At 44.0% G+C, this 23,331-nt stretch overlaps 1 protein-coding gene across 2 annotated transcripts in view; it reads left to right on the top strand.

Annotated features, from left to right (window-relative positions):
- ARHGAP31 (Rho GTPase activating protein 31) overlaps window positions 1-23,331 on the top strand; it is a 60,554-nt gene that overhangs the window by 26,184 nt on the left and 11,039 nt on the right. Inside the window, exons 2-8 of one of the 2 annotated variants that reach the window (XM_035540387.2) lie at window positions 9,143-9,245; window positions 9,746-9,890; window positions 15,190-15,272; window positions 15,987-16,094; window positions 17,848-17,993; window positions 19,399-19,597; window positions 21,326-21,450. In XM_035540387.2, coding sequence (XP_035396280.1) covers window positions 9,143-9,245; window positions 9,746-9,890; window positions 15,190-15,272; window positions 15,987-16,094; window positions 17,848-17,993; window positions 19,399-19,597; window positions 21,326-21,450 — 909 coding nt within the window. The remainder of the gene's footprint in view (window positions 1-9,142; window positions 9,246-9,745; window positions 9,891-15,189; window positions 15,273-15,986; window positions 16,095-17,847; window positions 17,994-19,398; window positions 19,598-21,325; window positions 21,451-23,331) is intronic. The other variant, XM_035540388.2, reaches the window with a different exon arrangement.

Here is a 23,331-nt window from a genome sequence, read left to right as displayed (position 1 = left end):
TATGACATCAGCTTAGAGAGACTTTTGCGGCTTCTGACTCTAAATATCACCTGTAGGTTTTAGGATTTCAATTGACACCTTATTGAGAAAAAAATCTATTTCTCTAAGAAGAATTTCCTGGTAATACACAGGAAACCTCTCTCACACACACATATACATGCACATACATGAATATACCTGTACGTATATGTAAAAATACGTATGTATATATGTGTGTGTATGCACACATGCTTAAATATATATGTCACTTTATATGTACATATTTATTTATATATATAGGTATGTGTGCCTGACCAGATGTTTCTTCTGGCAGAATTTTCTCCATCCTGGCTGGACACAGAAACTGAGCCAAGAGACTGTGGCGATCATACACCCTGGGCAGTGTTACTTAGAATGGGTAGAACAGCACTTCTTTTCACCAGACAGACATCAGTGATCCAAGTCACCTACAATTTAATCCTCTTGAAATAAAGACTAACTTGTCTTCATCCTTCTCTGAGCAGACCTGGGAGGAGCATTTCTGCGTGACCTCCTGCTGTCAGCAGCAGTCTTAGTTCTCTGCTCAGTGTTGAACCTCACACCATCATTTTATGTTCTTGAAAAGTTGGTGCAAATGCTCCTATCAGTCCTATCCATAGTTTGGTAGTATTTGAATGTTCCAGTAAGAGGTAGGACGGAGTTGGATATAGAGTTTTTTTCCTCTTGTGGAAAATGTTGCTGAATTCAATGGGATTTTTTTGTATGAGTGAAGTTCCTTGGGTCAGGCCCAGCCAGCCTTGCAGTGAAAACACTCAGTCTAAATATATGCCTCAACAACTGTGCAAAGATGGAATGGATTTTATACTGCTTGGCTTTAAACTATAATGACTGATTATTGCTAGTGCCTTCACATGTTTGTTTTCAATCACATTGACATCATAAAGCCTTATTTACTTTTTCTCAAAAGTCTGTTTTCATTTGCTTTTCACTTCTCATCTGCAGCCTGTAAGGGTTTGTTATTTGGGCTCCTCATCTGTCTGTCTGTGATATATAATGATTCTCTACAATGTTCCCTGCTCTTTGCCCTAAGTTGTTGACTATTCGTAAAACAGCCCACTTGGAGTAACCTCTGGAAATTGCTGTGTCCACTCTTCACCAGGAGAGCCCTAGAGGCAAGCTCAGTGAAGAGCCTGAGTGAAAGAACATTGCTGCATAGCCTAGTGTCAGTCTGCATCAGTCTGTCAGTGTGACAGAGGGCAAAATAAAAAGAAGAGAAAATCACAGCATCAGTTATAAATGTGTACTTTGAGATTTAGCTATACAGTTTTAAATCCATATGAAAACATGGTCCAATGCCTCCTTCTCAGTTACTTTGTACCTTGTTACCAAACATTAACCTGGGCTCTCAGAGGAGTAACTGGCCCCTTGTTTCCCTTCCAAACACCTGAGCTTACAGGCAGTGCCATTCTGCATTTGCTGGCACCTCTGGATTTGTGCTATAAAGCTGGGGAATGGCTATCACATATGCATGCAAGTGATCCACTGTGCAGAAAACTTGGAAAGAGAACCATGAGTGCTGATGGTCCGTCCTACCCTTGCGTGCTCAAAGGGACAACAGTGTTTTGCTGGGGAAGAACCACATGGAGAATTGTAGATATCCTGGCACACTGAAGTCTAAGTCAGAAAGGACTAAGGAACAAACTAACTGAGAGCCAGCTATGGATTACAAACTGGTCTCCTTGAATTACCATTCTCCAGGTTCTGGGATCCTAAGAATCCTGCACAGGAGTTCCCATGCATCAATGCAGTTGTTGGTTTCTACAGTTTTTACAGCCAAAAATGGTTGTAATAGCTTACAATCACTCCCAGCATCATTTTGGTCTGTAAGAAACTGAACAAACCTGCATTAGCTAAACAGGCTCAAGTAGAATATGGAGGCTGTGGACTATTTGTTATCAAACTTGCTGATGAAGCCCTTGTAAATGAAAGCATATAGTCTAAAAGCTGTTGAGAGGAGGAAAAAACCTTACGAAATCCATATATTTTCTTTGCTTTGTTACCAGCAGTAAAGTAGCTTAGCATGACTTACTTTGCTTTCCATGCTTAAGTAGAGAGTGAAGGAAGGAAGAAAAACATGATACAATGAGACAGCTGTAGTCCATAAACTTGTTTATTGATTTGGATGAAAGACAGTAAGCACTCAAGAGGCTTCAAATAGAGCCTACATCACTGTCCATCCATTCTGGCGCTCTTTTCTTGCAGGCTGCCTCTCCCGGCTCCCCTGAGCCGCAACATCAGTATTGCCCCACTCGCTCCTGCATTCCCTCAGCCTCTGACACTGCCTTCAAATTTGGCATTGTGTTCAGCATGTGTCGTCAGAAATGAGGTTAGCTGAAGAGCCCCTGCCTCACAGCCTGCTTATTCTCACTGTGCCTAGGCTTTCACCAAGGTCAATTCGCTACACGCAGCTCCACAGCTATTCTGATTTTTCCTGTACTTGACCTTTTTGTGACAACGTGAACTGTCCTGTCACACCTATGTCCAGAATTCAGTACCCCAATTGCCTTTGATGTGGTGAACAAAACCTCATACAACATCCACCCTGTGGATCAGAGCTGTTAGGATTTCAACGGTGGCTGAGACTGTGCACAGCTCACTGACCTGCCCCACAGAATCTGAGCCACAAAGCCATAAAAGTTAGGACTGGAGACATCCTGTTCGGTTATCTGGTCCTTTTTAGCAGGAAACCCACAGCAGGATGTTTCCCTAACAAAACTATTCTTGTATTTAGTACAATCTCTTTTCAAAAGTGCCTGCACGACAGAATTTGCCAGCTATGTCAAGGTATTAGCCACATTTCAGAGGGGTATGGTGACCGCTGGGTTTGAGAGTCAGCACTCATTGTCTCCTTGCACAGTGCTTTCTTCTCGTTTTCCTTTGGTGTGCTGGTCAGGTCTGCTTCAGGCTCTTTCATTTCTGCCTGTAGCATCATGATCATCAGATCTGCTCTGGAAAATCAGGTGTTCCTACATGTCTTATTTAGATATGTGAGATGTAAGCTGTGTATAATACCAATAGGAAAAAAACCTTGCTGGTGGTGCTGTTGACTTTATTCAAGCTCACACTGGGCCTGTGGGCTGTGTTTAAGTGCATCTGCTTGAAATCCACCTGCCCCATCCCGAACAGAGCTTGGTGTTTCCACTTCCCTCTCTGACCATGAAGGGGGATGGCTTGCAGCATTTGGCAGATCCGAGACCATACTTTTTTTTTTTCTTCTTCTTTTTTTTTTTCTCATGTCTGATCCCACCAAAATCACAAGTGCATTCAGGACGGTGCTTTCATCGCACGGAACAGCATTGTTGTGCTGACCTTCGTGACGATGCAGAGAGGTTTCCCACAGAAGCAGAGGAAAAAAAAATATGAAGTGTGTGACTGAGGTGGTGATTCAGTTGTGCTGGCCATGCAGACAGGGTCACCTTGGCGCCAGCTATTCATCTTTTTTTAACTGTGTTTATGGCAGCTAGGGGGGAAGAGGCGAGGAGGGCTCCAACAAGGTGATTTGTTTTTCAGCCTGTTTGGTGTTGTTTAGATATCTCGTGCTGTTCAAACACAGGTGGGTGTGGGTGGTCCTGGTAGCTCGGCCCTCGCAGCCTAACTAAACACTGGAAGTTGATGATGAAACTGTTTTATTTTTTCTTCTTCTGTAAAATTAATTTATTGATGGTGAAAAGTACGCACAGACATCCTGCGGGATGAAGCCCTCTGTTTGTCCTGGTAGGCAGATGAAAGCTTCTCCATCCCCAGCTCTGCCAATGCACCTTGCCTCTGAGCAGGGGAGGTCCTCTGCAGGGATTTTAGACACTGTGGTCCCTGCCATCCCTGGCCACTGATGACAAGGGGACTGTGGATGGCAAAGGAGGCGATGCCTGGGGGTAAGGCAGGATTTATTCCTAGCTGCCATGGGTTGGGAGTGCAAACTGGGATGCGGTTTCAAATCCTGACTGCTGTGCTGAACCAGAGCTTAAGTGAGCCACAGAGGGGAGAGCACGGTTTGATCTCCTCTAGAATCTGCTTCTCAGCCAACCTGATGCGTAGTAAAAGTCAGACAAGATCAGCAATAAGTAAATAAATAAATGAAAAAAATAGTGAATCAGCATTAAAGTTCATGATTTAAAATAGGAATCATCAGGAAATGCAGAAAAATGTCACATCTGAGATACTAACTCTCAAGCTTGTTGCCATTTATACAATGCTGTTTCTTTCCTGTGATTAAGAGGCCAAGTTAATATATTAGTATGTTCTAAAATGTGTACCGTTTTGTTATTTTTGTGCATGTAAAGTACAGCTCTTGCTTAGCACAGAATGAGACACTCATTTTCAAGGGAGAAATATCTCCTAATTTAGTAATTTAAATTGAAACAAGAGACTGTTTAAACCTTTATTGTCTCATGATTTCACATGGTATTATAGGAAGCATACATTACAGTTAAGGGCAATGAAGAAAAGAAAAGAAAACTTAAGAAAATACTGGTACAAAGCAAAACAAAAATGGTGAAATACAAATGCCCACATCTCTTTTTTTTTTATGGCACAGGATTCATTCTTTGGGGAAATTTTTGAAAAAAAACACCACCAAAACAACACCGTTTCCTACAAAGTCAAATGGTTAATGTTTCACATGAAATGAAATGTCTACATTTATCCCTCCAGTTACTTGAACTAAAATTAAAATAAAATGAAAAAGGATGTGAAACCACCTCCGTCTAGCTTAAACCAAGCACTAAGGAGGATCTGAGTAGCTCTGTCACTAACTTTTACCGTTGGAAGGAGCTTTCTGAGAAAACAGCAAAAGGATAAAGGGAAAAATGAAGCCTGCCACTATTCAGACCAGTTTGTTACAGTGTGCTCTGGGCAAGATGACCCAGTCCAGGTTAGCTAACTTAAAGCACAGTCTTGCTAAATGGTGTTCATACCGACTAGTTTGGGTGGCTAACTTAGCAGCCTCCTCCCTAGGGTCCTTCTGTAGTCCATAGAGACCCAGAGTTTCTTCTAGTAGGCACCACTGAAGACCACAGGTGGTTGCTTGCAGCTCCTGCTGGATTAGTATCTTTCTTGCTCTTTGCTGGCTTTGTTTGCTAAATGGCCTAACTCACTCCCTCCGAGTGACCTTTCCTCTTAGGACTGCTGAGTGATTTAGTTGCCTACATGCTTAAAAGTCTTGCTGGTTTTGATCCAAAACGCTCAGTCCTGTGCCAGACGAAACCTTGGTCAGCCATAGCTCAGAAGGGGCAGGAGATGGGAGAGACCCAATGCTGTGGGCATGAGCTGTGCTCTTGGAAAAGATGCTGCTGAAGGTGAGGGTCTGCGTATGCTGAGCTCAGAGGTGATATCCAGTGAGAGTGGAATGAGTTACTGTGACTGCCCTTCTGGTTTATTTTTGTCTAGGGGAAGAGAAGTATTGTTTTTTTGTGCGCAGTATGTTTATAACTCAATTTCCCTTCTGACTGATGCCTCGCTCCACACTCTCCTCTCCTCTTCCATCTGGTTTCTATTGTAGTTTTAAATGAGGACAGTTTGGCTGTCTGGCAGAACAAGCGGGGTCTGTGTGACACCAGCTGCCTCTTCCAACTTCTAAGCCTCCAGCATAGTTTTAATTATAGAAGTGTCAAGATTGGACACCCCCCCCCCCAAACTTCTGTGTCTGCATGCACGCACAGCCCTCACTACAAATCCTCATCCCCATCTAATCTTCCTTCAGGAGACACCCATGTCTCTGATTTATGTGTTTCTTGTAAAGCTAATAGAGTCTAGGGCTGCATCTCCCCGCATCCAAGGTTGATCACAGCCTGTGTTTTGGTTTGTGCACATCAGTAGCCATACCCAAAACAACCCAACCACCTCAGAGATGGCTGGAAGTGGGAGGGAGCCACTCACTGCCTCTCTAACCTCACCTCCCCCAAGTGCCCTAAAGACCCAGCTTTGTAGGAGATCAGAGCTGCTCAGGAATTTCAGAGCTGCAGGTTCTGCTCAAAGAAAACACTTATTGTGCTCTGGTTTCATACAAGTGCTGCATTTAGGGGCTTGCTTTGCAGGAAGCCGATGCAGTCCTTTCACCTCCAGGGATCTGAGGTCAAAGTCTGTAATTTTTGGTTGCAAGTGAAATGTGCCCTATGTGGGATTTTATTGACATCACAGAACCGCCACACATTTTGGCATGACTAGCTGTTTCTCTTCATTAGAGTCAAAGACCTGGTATGGCAGGAAGTTATGTTCATGATGAGTGAAGGGCATTGGCAGAAATATGTGAGAAGCCCAGGGCTGGAAAAGCAGTTAAGATTGCAGGGCTGGTGTAAAAGATATTGGCAGAGCTTGGTGCGTATTGTCCATCTGTGGTCTATAAGGTTGTCTCTACTGTGCAGTCTTCACCCACTTTTAAAAATGAGTTGAATTTTTTATGTTTGCTGCAGATTATTCCCCTCAGCCCCCCCCCCCTTTTTTTTTTTTTTTTCTTTCCGTCCTCAACAGATGGAGCTATCCTTCTCCAGTCTATGTATAAGAGGTTTGCTTATGTGCCTGAGGCCTCTTGACCTAATTTATCCCAAGGAAATTTAAACCTCAGCAAAACAAAACAAAACAAAACAAGACAAACAGAAAAAAAAAAGTGTGATTTAATAGATCTTCCTTGCAAGAGGTCAAATTAGTCACAACAAACATCAATGTATGCATTTTTATTTGGTGTCCTTGTTCTTCACACTGAGGTTTTAAAAAGTGTTAAACAAAGGTCACTGTTGGTACAGACTACATTCGTGTGGCAGCTAGACACCATCACATACAGTTTGTCTATATGAAAGGCTGCTCAGTTTTCTGACAGACCTTGGCAAGTGGATTTCCTCCTCAGATAGGTTTTCTGTTCAATTCAGTCTTTTTTTTTTCTAGATGGCATGGCGTTCACACATTTTCCCACCCCTGTGGGTCTGAAGTGATGATGGATCTGCCTTGCTTTCATTTTTGCTGCTTATTTCACTTTTATTCCCAGACCCCAACCAAGAAGGCAATCTTAATATGCCATGTACCCATAGCTTCTGCCTCAAAGACATTACAGCTTAACCAGACAAAAATGAAGAAGAGGCTTGAAGTTATTTTCTTTCCTTGTCTTTATTTCTAGCGTGCTCACCATCATATGATCTGAGTTCTCTGCTGTGGTTACAGATAACCAAGTCTTACTTGGAGAAAGGAAGGTTCTCTTTCTTGATGCGTCACTTGGGCAGGATATTTAGGAAATGTTGTACTTTTATTTTGCTCTGTATCCTTCCATGTCACCTAGTCCTTTTAGTAAGTGGGTGCTGTAGGCACTGAAAAGAATGCTTCCCATGTTCCTTTTGGAATATGATATGAAAAAGTCCATGACTGCCGTGGAGAAATCTTATACCATGTAGTCTTCACTGGTTTTCCATGAACATTGTTGTTGTGGTAGGCTAGGGCCCCTGCAAGAGGTTCAGCTGGTACTTAGTCCTAGCCCAGCAACGTGGAGATCTTAAAAATCACCCTACGGACTTCAAGCATGACCCAACATGGCTATTTTAACCTGTATTATGAGTCCTTGATTCAAAAAACAAAGAAACAAACTAAAAAAATAAAAGACAATTTTCTCTGTTGTTCTGAAGAGGCTCCTTTGGCCTCTTTCAAAGAGAATTAGCCTGTTTGGATCAATCAGGTTTCCAAGGAATTGCTGCCACTCCCCCTCCATTTGGGTTGGCCATGCTGAGAAGAGAAGGGATGCACAAGAAGAACCTCTTTAACTCCCTTGGTGCCAGCTGAGAGGCAGACGGGCGGCACTTCCCTGGCTCTCTGGGCTCAGCAAGAGTGTGTCACTGAGGTAAGGCACCAGCCTGGGAGCCCTCCTCACCAGAGCCAAGGCCCTGGTCTGTGTGGTAGGAGCAAACCCACACTTCTGAGAAACCATGAGCTGGCTCTGGCCTCAGCGGCACCTAGGAGAAAAACAACAATGTACCAGCTCTTTGTTTTTCAGGCCGTCCTTGGGGTGCTGTCTTTGGATCTTGTGGGATGAAGCATGTGTTAATATGTCATTATGGCCCTGAACTCAGGCAGAAAAACTCAGGGAAGGTCCAGCCAGAGGCATTATCTCTGTGGTGTCACAGAGATGCAGTAATTTCTATGCCTGGCTTTCCAGTAAAATGTGTGGCTTAGCCTGTTTTCTTCCGCACAGCTTTCCGAATGTGCAGTGCAGCAGAGTCAGCATTACAGCGAGGAACTTCAACTTCTGCATTTACTGGCTTCTGTGCTTATGGCTGTGTGAAGCATTGCATTAAATACACAGTAGTTTCTAGCACCTAATAAGGAAGGACTCTCTTACTGTTATTGTTATAGCTAGGGTTGTTATAGTACTGGGGACAGAGAGGCTTGGTCTGACCAAGGGGATGAGGGTTTCCTCTACCTATATAATGGAAAAAAATAAACACAAGCTTTGGGTCCGGGTCTGGATATAAATGCTGTGCCTCAGGCTCCTCTCAACTTTAAGGCTGATTAAGTCCTTGGCTGGTTATGTTGATGGAGTTCTTTTGAAGCCAATGTCAGATTTTGCCAGTGTGCAGATCTAGTCAATATTTGAACTTTATACCCCCTCTGTGGAAGTTTATGAGTACTAAACTGTGGGTATGTAGGCTTATATGGAAGTGTGAATGCTTCTCTGAGTTTTATCCAAGCCAATCAGACCTTTTGGCTTGATTCAGCAAGGCTGGAGCTCTATCCTGGGGAGGGGGGAGGTTCTTGGGACCACATGCTTTACCTCATGCTTTCAATTAGAGTGAAAATGCCTCTTTTTCTGGAAAGGAAAAAAGAAAAAAAAATAGAAAAAAAGAAAAAAGAGAAAACCTACCTTTCTTCCCACAGTGCTTCTGTGACTTCAGGCTCAGTAATTGTCACATGGCAGAATCACTGCATATCTTTACTCCACAAATTAGCCACGGCTACTTTGTGGGGGCTATTTTTTTTTGTTTGCCCTGTATTTCTCCTGTTACTGGACACTTTCCTGTGTCTGCAGACAGCCTCCAGTACTGTCTGATGAAACTGTCTCCTCTGTGGTGACTTGTGGAAGCTCTTGTTGTATATTCACTGTGTTTCTTGCTTTGCTTTCTTCTCCTAGTCCCCTATGTGCTGAAGAGCTGTGCAGAGTTCATTGAGACTCATGGCATTGTGGATGGGATCTACCGTCTCTCAGGAGTGACGTCCAACATTCAAAAGCTGAGGTAAGGGTAACCTGTCTGAGTGCCAGAGGGATTTGGTGGCATTGCTCAGCATCTTTGAGCTGTTAGTCCCTCAAGTACGTATTGGGGCCAATAGAGCTCTGCACTGATGCAGAATGGGAACTGTCTCTGAAGCTGGTAGCAGGAAAATACAGTGTTTCGGGGATTAGTCTGTGACAAAGAAAAGAAGTCTCCTTCTGTGTCCATTAATGGGAAGGGCCTGGAGTGTCTCAGCACAAATACTGAGTTGTTCTTTCTCATTTCAAGACAGAGAGATCTCTTTATATCACTTTGGTGGGCCCCTCATGGGACTATGCTGGGGCAGCCAGAGCCTAGCTGAAACCTTGAGGCTTGGTCCCAGGCTGGGCCAGGCCGCAGATAATACAGTCATCTCTGCTTTCCAGTTTGTTTTATCCTCCAGCTGTAAAAGGGTATGCAGAGTGGAGTTTAGGCATGCTACAGCTCTTATTCAACTAGGTTGCCATGTCTGTGTGTTGTTTCAGACAAGAGTTTGTTTCTGACCAATGCCCGGACCTGACAAGGGAAGTTTACCTCCAGGACATCCACTGCGTGGGGTCTCTCTGCAAGCTGTACTTCAGGGAGCTGCCCAACCCTCTCCTCACTTATGAGCTCTACAAGAAATTCACGGTGAGCCCTCTTCCTGCCCTTATTCCTAACCAGAAGTGTGGACATGTCACAGGTTCCCCCATGACAGCTGTTTGGGTTTCAATCTGGTGTCCTGGCTTCTGGTGCATGAATCTGTATAAACACTTCCCAGTGCTCTTCCCTTCTCATCTTGCACTGGCTGTCTTTCCCTGTCCTTGTTTCTCTCCCCGCTTTCATGTTTGTTTCGCTCGTTTTCTCTGTTGTTTCCTTCCCTTTGCTCATTTTATTCACTGCGCTGCTTCCCTGGTGTTACTCTTTCTCCCCACTGTGCACCTCCTTCCAGAATGGCTAATTCTCTTTGTTTTCCTCATTACTGTCCATCACTGAGAGCCCTTGGGGTCACCTGGGGCCTCTGATCATAATCACAGGGGAGTGGTTTCCTCTTCCCTGTTCCTTCCACAGTCCTTGACACCTGAACAAATGGATTGCTCAATCCATGTGTAAAGTATCGACTTCTTTTTTGCATCTGTAGCATTTTCACAGAGTTTGTCAGAGAGCAAATGATGACACAGGTTATGCCAGCTATGACATATCAGGTCTGTCATGATCATATCATAAATACAAACAGCAGAGGAAAGTGGCAGCTGGCCAAGCAGAAATCTCCAACCTTGTTTAAATGGATTGTAATTCAAAGAGTAGTAAATCGATTCTTCAAAACAACCATAGATTATACATGGATACAGTAAGAGAAGATGGCAGGGAGCTGGAAAATATGACTGTGAAGCCTGAATTTTTAAGAGAGTTGGCTAATATTGGTGACATAATATTTTATTAAAAGGTGGCAGCGCAAGCTATACTTGTCGTAAAGGCTGCCTGTTTCTTACCCTTCTAAATCCACTTTTAGCTGTCTATGACACCAACAAATTTAAATCTAGTCATTCAGGCTGAAATTGTCCATGCTAGAGGTGTGAATTTTCAGATTAAAAGCATTCACCAGCTTCTTCAAACAACAGGGGTGGGGGAATGGGAAAGATTATTTTCTCAGTGCTAGAAACATCCGTCCTTTGTTAAGAATTGCTATCATCCTACTCTTTCTCATTTGCTGGGGGGTGGAGAGGACAGGCATCGCCAAAAATGCTGGATATTGCATAGAAGAAATTTTGCAAAATCATGTCGAGATGAAATGGGAAGTGACAAGCAAGCTTAGCTTCAGGTGCTGCTATCTGCATTACCTCTACCCTGAGTCAAGCATTTCCAAACAGCAATGCTATGGCTCAGGAGGCCCTGAGAAAAATACATGCGGTCCACACAAGAAGACATTCTTCAAAGACGCCTTGTGCAAGGGATCGTACTGTAGGGCAGAGAAAAAAGAGACCAGTCAACTTGCTATAAGAACCAGCAACTGGCTATAAGAAGTCACGTAGCTGCTTGGGACTATAACTGAGCTGGGGAACAAGAACTTGCTAGCCTTGCTGTGCTGCCTGACAGCTACACAAAAGTGCTAGGTGTCTTTCTATTTCCATGATGATTTTTAAGTAAGACTATGCTGTGTTTTGAGGTGGTGGATAGTCAAAACCTCAATCACAACTCTGAGCAGATGTGAAAAATTGTCCTATACCCTCAAGATATAGGGATCGTTAGGATATAGGATAGGATCTCCAAAATGGAGACAGTCAGGGTGAATAGGACCTTGAAAATACAGGGTATAATTGAACCATTCATAGTAACTGATGAGCCTCATTCTTGTTGCAGATATTTGGCTGGTGTCTTTCTGGCTATCATTACTGATTTATGAAAGAAAAATGCTATAAAGGAAACATGAAGATTTAGATGGAAACTTTTTTAGGAAAGAATGTTTGCTGAAAAGTGCAGTTTTGAGATGATGACTTGCAGATTTTGGTCAGATACATTTGGTAAATAGTTTTATTCAAAAACAAAAGGGAAAACACTTCTGTAACTATCCAAATGTTTCTTTTACAAATACTTTCTAAAGGAAATGTTTCAACTTTAAATCAACACATCCAGCTCTTAAATAAAACATCTTTCAGAAAAGGGTTAAATAGCCCCAAATTTAAATGAGTTTTTCTTTCACTTTTGGTTGAAATGTGAACCTTAGTCAACCTTGAACAACTGTTTTTAAAAATCTTGTGCCAGCTCCCCCAAATGTTATCACTTTTGATTGACCTAAAAGGGATTTTTTTTTTAAAACTCCGTCTTCTTAGTTTGCTCTGCCACAAAATCTCTTATTCACATAATTCTGCTCAGTGGAGATTTATAATGGGTAACCCAGCTGACAGGAAACACAGTCAGATACAGGGAGGAAAGAAATAAAAAAGACCAAATCCCCAAGGACCAGAAAAAGCACTATAGGAGCGTGCATGTGCGTGGGGTGTCTGAACAGGGAATGGTGGCAGCTGTGCCTAGGCAGAAGAGCTCTAGTAGGAGTAAAGGATGCATGCTAATCCCAGACTGACTCACTCAGAGTTGCTTCTGAGACGGGATAGGCTCCACATTGAGTCATCAGGGTGATTCAGATATTTGTGGCTAAGGAAAGTCAAATTCTTAATGACTAGAGAGGGATTGGCCTTTTGGTCATCATTCATGGATGTAACATCCCAGTCACGACCTCATAGGCTGTTGACCTTTGCAGAATGGTGCCCTCTCATGCTCCCCAGTTTTCCATCTAGTATTCTGGTGCTGGCTGCTTGTTTCATGGAATAGATAAGTTGACTCTGCTTGGCTCCTTCCAACCTGGGCATAGAGGTGGATGGTCCTTCAGGACAAATCATCTGTAGGAGGCCAAGCCTACCTCCTCTCTCTGGTCTCAGTTCAAGTTGTTATTTGAGGCTTTTGTGAATTGTGCATTCCTAGAATCACCATCAGAGTCAAAAAAAAGAAATCCAGGATTTTAAATTGTTTTAGATACCTACCTTCTACCATCCTCAGAGTGCTCTTTTCCTGTTTGTGAGATGAAAATATAAACAACTGGAATTCATGCTGTGATTAGCGGACGTGTAATAAATGGAGTTATTGGTTCTTCCTTGATTTCTGTATTTTGCTGTTCTAATCCTGAAGTTGGAAAGGTCCTCAGATTTCAAAGGCACAACACATGTGGGTCAGAAATGTGACTTGGAGGTTTGAATGGGTCACGACCACAGAAAATCTGGTATTCACTTGCTGTCTAAGCATTAGGTCTTTGAGAACTGGAAGTTAAATGTAGGAATGAAAATCAGCACAAATCAGGAGAGAAAATTCTGTGTACAATCCGGTTGAAATATAATGTTTTAGATGCACTAGTTAAAATTTGCATTCCTCTCTTTCTTCATCTTTGGGTAAGGTCATTCAGCTGGAAACCTTGTATGAAGATTGTGAGAATTCTTGTTCTTAGGATTTCTAGGCTGATTGTAATAGTGTTTTTTGTTTGTTGGTTTCTTTGTTTTTAAAGGATTGATTTCAAACTTTTAAATATTCCTATTTGTTGCAGTGAAAGGGCTGTCCCTAAACCTCCTGAGGAGTCACATGCCTCAGAAGGGGTCCTTTGCTTGGTCCTTCCTCCTCACCAAGGCATTGTTTCAGCAGAATAACAATGAAAACAAGGAGAAAGTTAGCATCACTTTCTCAAATCTCAGAACAGTTTTGTTTCCTGCTTACGGTTGGAAATGAAGTGTACAGCCAGCTCTTTTCAATTCACAAGGGCTTATCATTCGCAATTCAGGTGTTTTGCAACAGGCGGCCTGGCACACTGCTGTTGTGGATTGCTCTCCTTGGCAGAGACCTGATTCATGCACATGTGCAGCTGCCTGTGGGGGCAATGCAGGTCATGGAGGAGTTGTACTGGTGTTGGCAGTGTTGTGACATGGCCCGTCTGTGGCACTGCAAGGCTTGATTCCTGGCCTGTGGAGATGGCAATGTTCGGGCATTTGTATGAGTGTGAGCTTGTGACAAAGATAATCAGTTGGCCCACTGCTGTTGTTATGGGTAAAATGTAGTACAAGGCGTTAACCTACCTTTAATTTGGGCAAAAGAAATGCATCCACATCTCACATACACCAAACTGGTGAGTTCACTCATTTTTCTTTGCTGTAACACCAATGAGTAAATTCAAGCTAGAGGGCATAGATCTTAATTCCCAGTCTTAGGGAATAAAATATATTCGTATTCATCTCTGACCTTGAAACTAGCTAGATTTGGTTTACCGTTGGTTGTACATGAGAAATGGTCTGCAGGGAAAAGGACAGTGACCTGAACAGAGATGGCAGCATCGTTAGTGTAGATGTCGTAGGGATTGCAAGGACAAGAAGATGCTTCCGTAGTCGTAACTCGTAATTTCAGGTTGATGATGTTTAAGCAGCGGGTGGTTTGGGACGGGTTATTTCCTTCCTCTCCTTTCCTAGCAGTGCTGACGTCTGTCTGTAGGCAAAGCTTCTGCTGGCAGCGTGGGTCCCAGCATCTTTCTTTGAACCCACTCCAAAATCCAGTGGCAGCAGGGTAGGCAGGAGGTTCCCAGACAGTCATGCATTGTTTGAAGTCGCTGGTGGTTTGCCCTCCCCCAGCACAAAAACTGAAAGGGAATAGCTGAACAGATGGATACCAATGCAGTAAACTCCTAGGAATGCAGACAAAAGCTTATCATGGCTTTTTAAGCTTTTGCTCCAGAGACACTTGATCAAGACCAAGATGTATAACCTCGATTCTGTCTAACCTACTCTAACCTTGAGTATTGGAATTTATTAATCTACCAGGACAGTGATTTTGCTAAGGCTTCTCCCACCATGTAAGATGAAAACTCACACAGACTATTTCTAGTTATCTTCATATGACAGACACAAATATGGCTTATTTTAATGAGTATAGAGTATGCATATCCAATCCTTTTTTATTACACTGGGCTTGAAAGACCTATTTTATTTCAACACAGTTTTGGGGGATGGACGTTTTCATTCATTCATCTTTTTCATTTTTCATTGTTTTCACTTTTCTCTTTCCCTCTATTTCTATTTTACCCGTCACTATCCTTGTTAAATGAAGGGAAAAAGAGAGGGGAAAAAAAACACAAGAAACATAATTCCTAATTGAAGCTCTCAGTTTTCAACCCTCTCTCCCCTCAAAACATGGAACACCCTGTTGCAAGGTGTGGGGAAGATGTACCCATACATGAAATAACAGCACGGCAAATCTCTGATGTGCTGGGAACACAAAGCAACTTCTCCTACCAATAGCTCTGCAAGGTAACAAGAGAGCATTCCCTCAGAGACAGGGTGTCTCGTGTGACCTTCCTTATCCCTCTTCCTTTTCCCCTAAGTCCGTCGCCAGGGTGGACTGTTTCCTTGTATCTCCGCAGGAAGCAGTATCACGCTTCCCTGAGGACGAGCAGTTGGCACGAATACAAAATGTCATCCAGGAGCTCCCACCATCGCATTACAGGTGAGAATGTGTCCACTCAGGCTCTGAGGAACAGGGTGGTGGCTGTCACCATCAGGGAACGTTGCTTGAAACAGCAACAGAGTTCATTTCCAGAAGTTAATTCCCAAAAGCTGACTCACTATTTCCAAATCTGGCAACAATTTATCTGGCATTTAAATGTCATCGAACAAGCCATCATTAAACAGGCTCTCCCTGCCTCAGCCTATCCTCCTCCTCCCTGGGTATGACCACCATGGTACCCTTGGCCAGTGTACTGGGTGTGGTGAGAAGCAGATGATCTTCTGGAGGCACTTCAGCATGAGCTAAGCCCTCGGACTTTGCAGGATCCAACCCTTTCTCCTACCCAGATGCCATCTCCCTTGCACCCACATCGTGCTAAGGATTGATTGGTTTATGTCCCATCCTTGGCCACCACAGAGCAAGGATGTTCAGGGATTCACTGCCATCCCATCAAAATCCTGGCTCTGTAAATCCTCAGTTCAATGGGGCCTATTGTGCAGACACTGCCCTCCTTGAGGAGGGGACAACTCCGAGCTCCAGGCTGAGCCCGAGACCTGCTGTCCCTGTAGACAAGCATTGGTCACCTGGGTGGAAGGGAGAGCCCACCGGTGGGTCTCACACTTCAGGCCGCAATGGGCAGCCCTCAGAGGAGACAACCATGCGCACGGTGAGGGACTTGACAATTTTCTCTCTATTCATGTGAAACCACTGCAGAACGCTGGAATACCTGATCAAGCACCTGACTCACCTGGCCTCCTTCAGCAACATGACCAACATGCACACCAGAAACCTGGCCTTGGTGTGGGCTCCCAATCTCCTCAGGTACAGTAGAGTCCTCCCAGCCTGAGCACCATGTTGAGCTCCACGGGGAGCATCAGCACCTGAGCCTAGAGACGCATCCACTGAGGGAAAAGCAGAGGCAGGAAAAAACAGAACAACTAAAGGGAATGCTAGAGTAGAGCAAGCAGCTCTTACAATGGGAAAAAATTCTTCCAGGTTGAATAATCTGAGGTTTTACTGCCAGCATCCAAGGAAACTTGTGGTTTTGCTTCTTCACTTCTTTTTTTTTTTTTTTTTTTTTTTTTTTCTTCAAAAATAAGGCTGTTATTTGTAAGTTGAGCACATTGATTTAAAAATGACAAGTTAGCTCATCACTGTGGAACGGAAATGACATTTCTGACAGTGCCAGTGCTTCTGCAGTGATGCGGTGAGAGACAGCAGGGCTTGGAAGGGAAGAAAACAGGGTAATAATATCCCAGGCCTGTCTTGCATCCGGGTCTGCTACAGCATGAGTGAAATGAGCTCGATAGACTTAAGATGGCAGCTCATGTCAGATCACAAGACCACCAGTTACATTTTGATTGATTTGCTGGGCACTTTTCTGAGAAGAGGTCCAAATAAGGCGCAGGCAGAAGTTTGTCTGATATGTTGTAGAGCCGAGTAGAACAAGAAAACATTTTATCTGAAAATTTTATATTTAAATGTTTTGTATTTTGGTGAAGTTGCCTTCCCCGCCTATCCCATACCTGTGTGTTGAGAGGATTGAGCTCTGCAGGGGTAGTCCAGATAAGGCGGGCTGGGCAGGAGAGGGACATTGGCAGAGTTGGTGCAGGGAACCAGGAGGTGGGGGGGGCTGAGAGGAGGCTGCAGGGCAGGCTGGAGGGACATTGGCAAGAGAGCTACAGGCAAATCACAACAAAGGCAGAGCAGGTTCTGAAAATGATTCAGATGCTTACTCTACCGAACATCACAAAGTGTGCCTTTACTACTGAGAAGTTTTCATGCCAGCATCTGTCCTTGTCAAAAAAAACTGAAGTCTGTTTCCTCTTGCAATCCATTGTAAGTGCATATCCCAGAGAGGATAAGAAAGGAGCAAGCAATGCAACTGCAGTCTCCTTACATGGTTATCCTCTTGGCAATGCCCCAAGCTATTATCTAACACACCAGTCATTAACTTTACAAAGGATCCATTGCCCAGAGATAATTTCTTCAGCAACACTTTGGCATGTCAAGATAAGGAATGTTTCTTTGCTGAGAGCAAGAGTGAGAATGTGAGAGTGCAGGGGGGCAGTGAAGAGCCTACTGGGACACGCAGCAGAACATTGGCAAAACTGGCATGGGGAGAACATGAGCAGGTTTCTGAGGGATTTCATTTGAACTCTCCTTGGAGAGATGATTGAAGCATTGCACAGGGATCTGGAAGCAGTGCTTGAAGGCTCCTGTGTTGTCTTTCAGGGCTAACTTTGAAAGTGCTAAAGGGGGACCAAAGAGGGAGAAAAGAGAGCAGTTTGAGAGTCAGTTTTATCTACAGCTGAAGAATGTGAAAGGGAAGGAGGGAAAATAACAGGCAGGAAAGAAATAACAAAGGTGAGAGAGAAAACGGAAATAGATTTTTAAAAGAGTGAAAAGGCAGAGAGAAGGTGAGGGCTTGGTGATCAAACGAAAGCAAAAGATGCAGCAAGGGAGGCCAAAACATCCCTGTTCCAAGTCTTGCAGGAAGAAAGCCAGTTCCTCATTCCCAAAGGCCTCATGTGACAATAATTCTGGCTACTAGTAAACCTCTTTCCTGGTGCAGGTCAAAGGAGATAGAGGCTGTTGGCTGCAATGGGGATGCAGCTTTCCTGGAGGTGCGAGTCCAGCAGTTGGTGATAGAGTTCATCCTGAATCACGTGGATCAGATCTTCAGCAAAAACAGAAAAGCCAGCTCTGCAGAGAACATTGGTAACAACCTCCCCAAACCACCCTATGTGTCACTTGCCCTGTACTATAGCTCTAACTGTATCCCCTTCCACCAATATTTCAAAAGCATCAACACTTAGAAATGCTCACACACTCCCCCAAATACACCTTGATCCCAATCCCTCACTACCCTAGTCCTTCTCATCCTCATCTCCAATATTTCTGGGTACTAGTCTCCTCCAGTGTGCTCCCAGATTGCCCTATGGCTCATTCTTCACATGATCTCACGTGGCTTAACCCCTTCTTCAGAAGGAAGACCACCCAACTAGCTTCTCAGTCTGGGCCTAAGTTTCTCTCTAAGCGCATCAGCCACACTCTTGGTTCTGTCAGGCTTCCCCACATATAATTTATCATACCAGCGATACCTGCCCTGCAGCCATTGTATCCATCCAACTCGGAGGCCACACTCCCAAGATAAAACTTTTGCTTGTGTTTTAAAAACTTCTGTCTTGTTCTTGGAGAAGTTCTATGAGAAGTGATTGATTTATTTTTACTGGGACTTCAACACACTTGGGAGATGCTGATTTTTTTATCTAGTGACAGGTTTGCTGTCAAAATTCTTAAAAGGCTGAGAAGTGAGAGGGCTTGGAACCACAGTGATCTCACATCATTTCAGCACTATGTGTCTTCCTGTTATACACACTGGGAAGACACCTGCAGAAATGATAGAGTAACCATGCTTCTTCTCTCCAGCCCTGTGTCAGCTCATCCCATCCACTTTTTCCTGCTGGCTGTCCCTGGAGCCTGCGGTTCCAGCGCAGTGCCCTGTTCGACCTGCAGCACCTGTGCTGTGCTGGTGCAGGTGCCACTGCTATGCCCATGTTTATGCCCTGGCAGAAGGCAGGGAGAGAGGAACTGTGTCCTTACTGCCACCAGCAGTACGGCAAGACATCGATTAGCAAATTCCAAGCCTCCTGGTTGTACTGCAGGTACTCCCCGTAGCCCCGAAGGGAAGGTATAGTAATGGTGGTTTTTAGAGCAGTCCCCCTTCCTAGAACAAAAGAAGGAGAAAGATGTGGAAGTGAGAGGGAGAATGAGGCACCAGGCTTGGGTGGGGACTCAGCTGCTCCAAAACCTAGGGAGGAAGGAGAATGTATGCATCCTGGTGTTTTTCAGGGACGCCTCTTTAACACCAGTGCATCTACAGCAGGGGCAGCAAGCCTGTGCAAAGCAGCCTTTGGCTGGCAAGTGTGGCCCCTGCTGGGAATGCGCTCAGATGGATAAGGTTGCTGGGGAGATGGAAGGCTTATCTGACAAAAGCCTCTCTCTCTGCACGTGCTGCTCCTTTTCCCCCTCCACAGGAGTTGTTCCAGTCAAATAAAGACACAAAGCTCTTGCTCTCGTCTCTCCTCACCCCGGGGCTGGAATGTACTTTCTTGCTTTTCAGAGAACGCACCAGTTGTGAGAAATCTGTCACTCCCCTCGGCCTCCCTGCCGATGAAGCTGGTGAGCCTGGAAGAAGCGCAGGCACGGAGTCTGTCGGCCTCCCACCCTGCTCGGAAGGAGAGGAGAGAGAACAGCTTGCCTGAGATTGTCCCTGTAACCGGCTCCCTCTTCCACACAGTTGTTGACCTCCCTGACAGCAAGTAAGTGCCAAGAAGAGTGTAAAGTGTGAGTAAAAGGAGCAGGTTCCCCAGTATGATTAGGAATGAGACTTCTCTTAGTGTGAAAGCCGCACACCTGCACACATGAATTTACAGCCACCATTGAGAGAAAATTGCATATTCTTCTCAAGAGGCACAGCTGCTCCTGAGAAGCATTTCAGTTGCTGGATTCATAGCTCCACTAGTCCTCGTCCCTCCGTTAGGGCAGAACATCCTGCAGGAGGAATTAATTGTCTTTGCGACCTTGTGTGAGTTCAAGGTTTGACTAAATGAGGGCTGGGCAAGGAGCAGGTCCAGACACTGCTCTCATATGAGTTCCACCTGCTGGTAGCTTGTCCATAGCGCACCTGATGGTACTGACCTGCTCAGCTTCATCCTTCTCCACCTTCCTCTCTGCTCACAGCCAAGCAGCAACGCAAAATTTCTCCAGCACGAGATATTTACATAGTGGCACCTATGTTGACAAGAGTCCAATTTCAGCTTACATTGCTGCAGTTGTTGGCACTGGTGCCCAGCCTAATTATTTATCTATTGGTCTATCTATCTGTTAATATATGGCTGCTTGACTGCCTGGTTCTGAGAGATTATAGCCTCTGCAGCAGGAGACTCATTAATCTACTGACCCATAAAGCACCGTAGCAAAGATATTTCTTCACACTTGATATATTAAAGGAAAAATGAGCTGTCTAATAGAATACTGGCAAGAAGATAACCAGTTTAAAACAAAAGGGTGTATTGCCTGTCTACAGTGCCTTTTCCTTTCTCACTTGAAGAGAACAGTCCTATCACTAAGATGTTAATACTCTTCGTAGGACTGATTTGTGCTTTTCTGAGTACTGATCTGAAAGAAAAGCAGAACTGTGAGAAGGGGTAGAAAACCAATTTTGGAGGGTGAGACAGGGAGGTAAAATGGTTCTTGCTCTTGAAGATTGAAGGAGGAGTCAGAATGGGTACGCGAAGGAACTGAAACAGAGCTTCATGCAATAGTATTCATAGAAGAAAATTGGCTTCAGGAACAGCAGCTTCTTTCTGTTTAAAGCTGGGCTTTCCGAAAAGACACAGGGAACTGGCATCCCACTTCCTCTGACATTTACAAGAAATTGATTTAATTCCCTTAAGCCTCCTCCTTTCAGTTATTACATTATACTAGCATATGATCAACACTCATGATTAAATTCAGATTGACCTGAGAAGCATTAATATCCATTTGTATTAACAGATCCTTTTATTTTTGCAAATTCATAAAAACTATAAATCATGAGGACTTTAAAGGATAGCTTCATGCACCAGGCAATAGCACACATTCCATCAGTTCTCTGGAATTTATCTTGCATACTGTCATCAAAACCTATCTAAAAGGCAATTATTTCTTTACTGTGTTACAAGACAGTTCTAGCCCCAGAAACATCTCCTTTCTGGAGGCAGGCATGGTTGATCACTCAATCACAGTTGCTGTAGAATGATGCCAAAGCCAACTGTGTGAAGAGTTGGCTCAGGTGTCTTTCCATCCTTGACATGGTTAAATCAGCAGTACAGATAAATCACTTGCAGATAAGGGAGAGGTGTTCATGTAGCAATGCCTTGCATATGCTAGAATTAGAAGAGATTTGAGAGGAAAAGAAGGGAAGTGTTCAGGGGAAAGACTTCAGGGACTTTTATGAGATTCTGAAAAAAACAAAAGGGTAGCTCTATTTTTTTTTTTTGTTCCAGAAGAAAGTTATCTACCAAGTCCAAGAAATGGAAGTCGATATTTAACTTGGGCCGTTCTGGCTCAGAATCAAAGTCTAAATTGAGTCGAAATGGGAGTGTCTTCGTAAGGGCACAGAAACTCTCTGGTAAGAACACACTTTTCAGTTACATATTTCTCTCCACAGCTTCTCCTGTGGCACTGATAGCACGAGGCAACTTGTATCCATGTGACACTAATGTCATTAGACTTGAGATAGTTTAATGGAGTCATGTTTGTTGCCTGGTTTCATGAACATCTTATTTGCATGTGATGGCAAAAAGCACCCTTAAGGATGATATGCCAGGCAGCTACAGCAAATATTCCATTTTGGTATGTGATAAACAGGCTCCCACTGCCCAGCTGTCGAGCCTGGGGACTAGGAAATGCTACGTGGCATATTGGGTTGGATTAGTCCACTCTTCCAACCCAGCCAACTCCTTACATTCCTTACACAGCACTGGGTGAGCGGCTGTCCTACCACAGGGCATTAAAGAACCAACTGTCTTCAATGTCTGTGAAAAACAAGGAGTTCCTATGGCTCCTAGCTCTCAGCACGTTGAGGGAAATGATTACTTTTGCAACATTTACAAGGGAGAAAATGTCTTTCCTCCTGACTGGAATCCTAAATTCTAGATTCTCCTGAGCTGCAATATCTTTAGTGCTGTGCTTCCTAAAAAATTACCTAGGAGTGCCAATTCCAAGTGTTCAGAAATGATGACTCAACTCCTAAAAATCATAGAGATAACTTTAAAGTAATCATGATTTGCTTATTAAAAAGAAGATAAGCTTGTGATTTTTAAGATAACTTCATGATTCTAGGAGTTGATGTTTGAAGGAATACTACCAAACATCTCAAGACTTAAAATGGTTAGTGTTGCCAACATTACATAATGTTGCCAACCACATATAAGAGAGGCTGTCTTTGGATCAAAGATAAGTGTGAAGCCAAAAGCTGGATCCAACTTTCTTTGGACACCTGCCTTCCCCCTGTGTTTTACATGTACAGATGGCCTCACACAGAGTGTCCATGGCGGACCTCAAAATAGCTCTCCATCCTATTTTGATCATGGGATCACCTTCTCACTTTGATAAGGAATACTCTGTCCCAAAATAGTACTAGCCTAGGGTTGCCTGGGAATGTTTGGAGCCCAGTGATTGTCAGGGCTGAGCCTTTGTTCCAAGCATAGTACTGAGTGATAGGAGGTTGTACATTTTCACCAGCAGGACATAAAAATGCAGAACCATGCAGAGATTTAGGCATCAGAGCAGTGCTTTGGAGAAGCAATGTTTTAGCGCTGCCATGTTGTATTTTTGTGTACTCTCTGCTTACAGCGTAATGTGGGGAAACAGATGAACTTGCTGTTGAAACTCAGCACATGCTTTAGCACGGTTTTTGTCCATGCACACAAGTCTGCAAGTCACATAAAATGTGAGCTCCGCAGCTTGAATTCTGTTCCTCTGGGAATGCAGAGCCAGTGCTCAAGACATCATGCCATATGAACGTGAAAGGTAGCCAGGACTCCATATAAATGCGAAAGGTAGCTGGAGTTTCTCCCCTGCTCATGTGAAAGTCCCAGAAGCCTTAATTATATAAACAAATAAAGTCCAACAAGCCCACTCACTTTCTGCCTTACCTACTTTGTGCACCATTGTAAACAGCGAAGTTTGCTCCCAGATGTTTTCCAGAGCTCCCAGGATAGTTTTTGGGCTGCCAGAAACTAACTTGCTGTTCTTGCCAGCTACTTTCCCCTCCATCTCCCCTTTCAGAGCAGTAACAGTCACATGCTTCCAAAACCTCTTGGGAACAGACCTGTAGAGTGTCTGGTGACAAATGGCAGATCATGTTTGGACAAGTAAGTCCAGTGAGGATGACCAGGGAATAAGTTGCTTACTGACCACATAATTTTCCTGCTGTGCTTGCTGGAGGCTGAGCATGCTCATGCCAGCAAGAATCTGGGGATGGAACATGAAAATAACCCAACATTTA

Source organism: Cygnus atratus, chromosome 1 (assembly GCF_013377495.2).
Source record: "Cygnus atratus isolate AKBS03 ecotype Queensland, Australia chromosome 1, CAtr_DNAZoo_HiC_assembly, whole genome shotgun sequence".
In the NCBI taxonomy this organism is placed as follows: domain Eukaryota; kingdom Metazoa; phylum Chordata; class Aves; order Anseriformes; family Anatidae; genus Cygnus; species Cygnus atratus.
The sequence above is the reverse complement of the archived record's forward strand: the minus strand, read 5'-3'. Positions and strand labels throughout refer to the sequence as shown.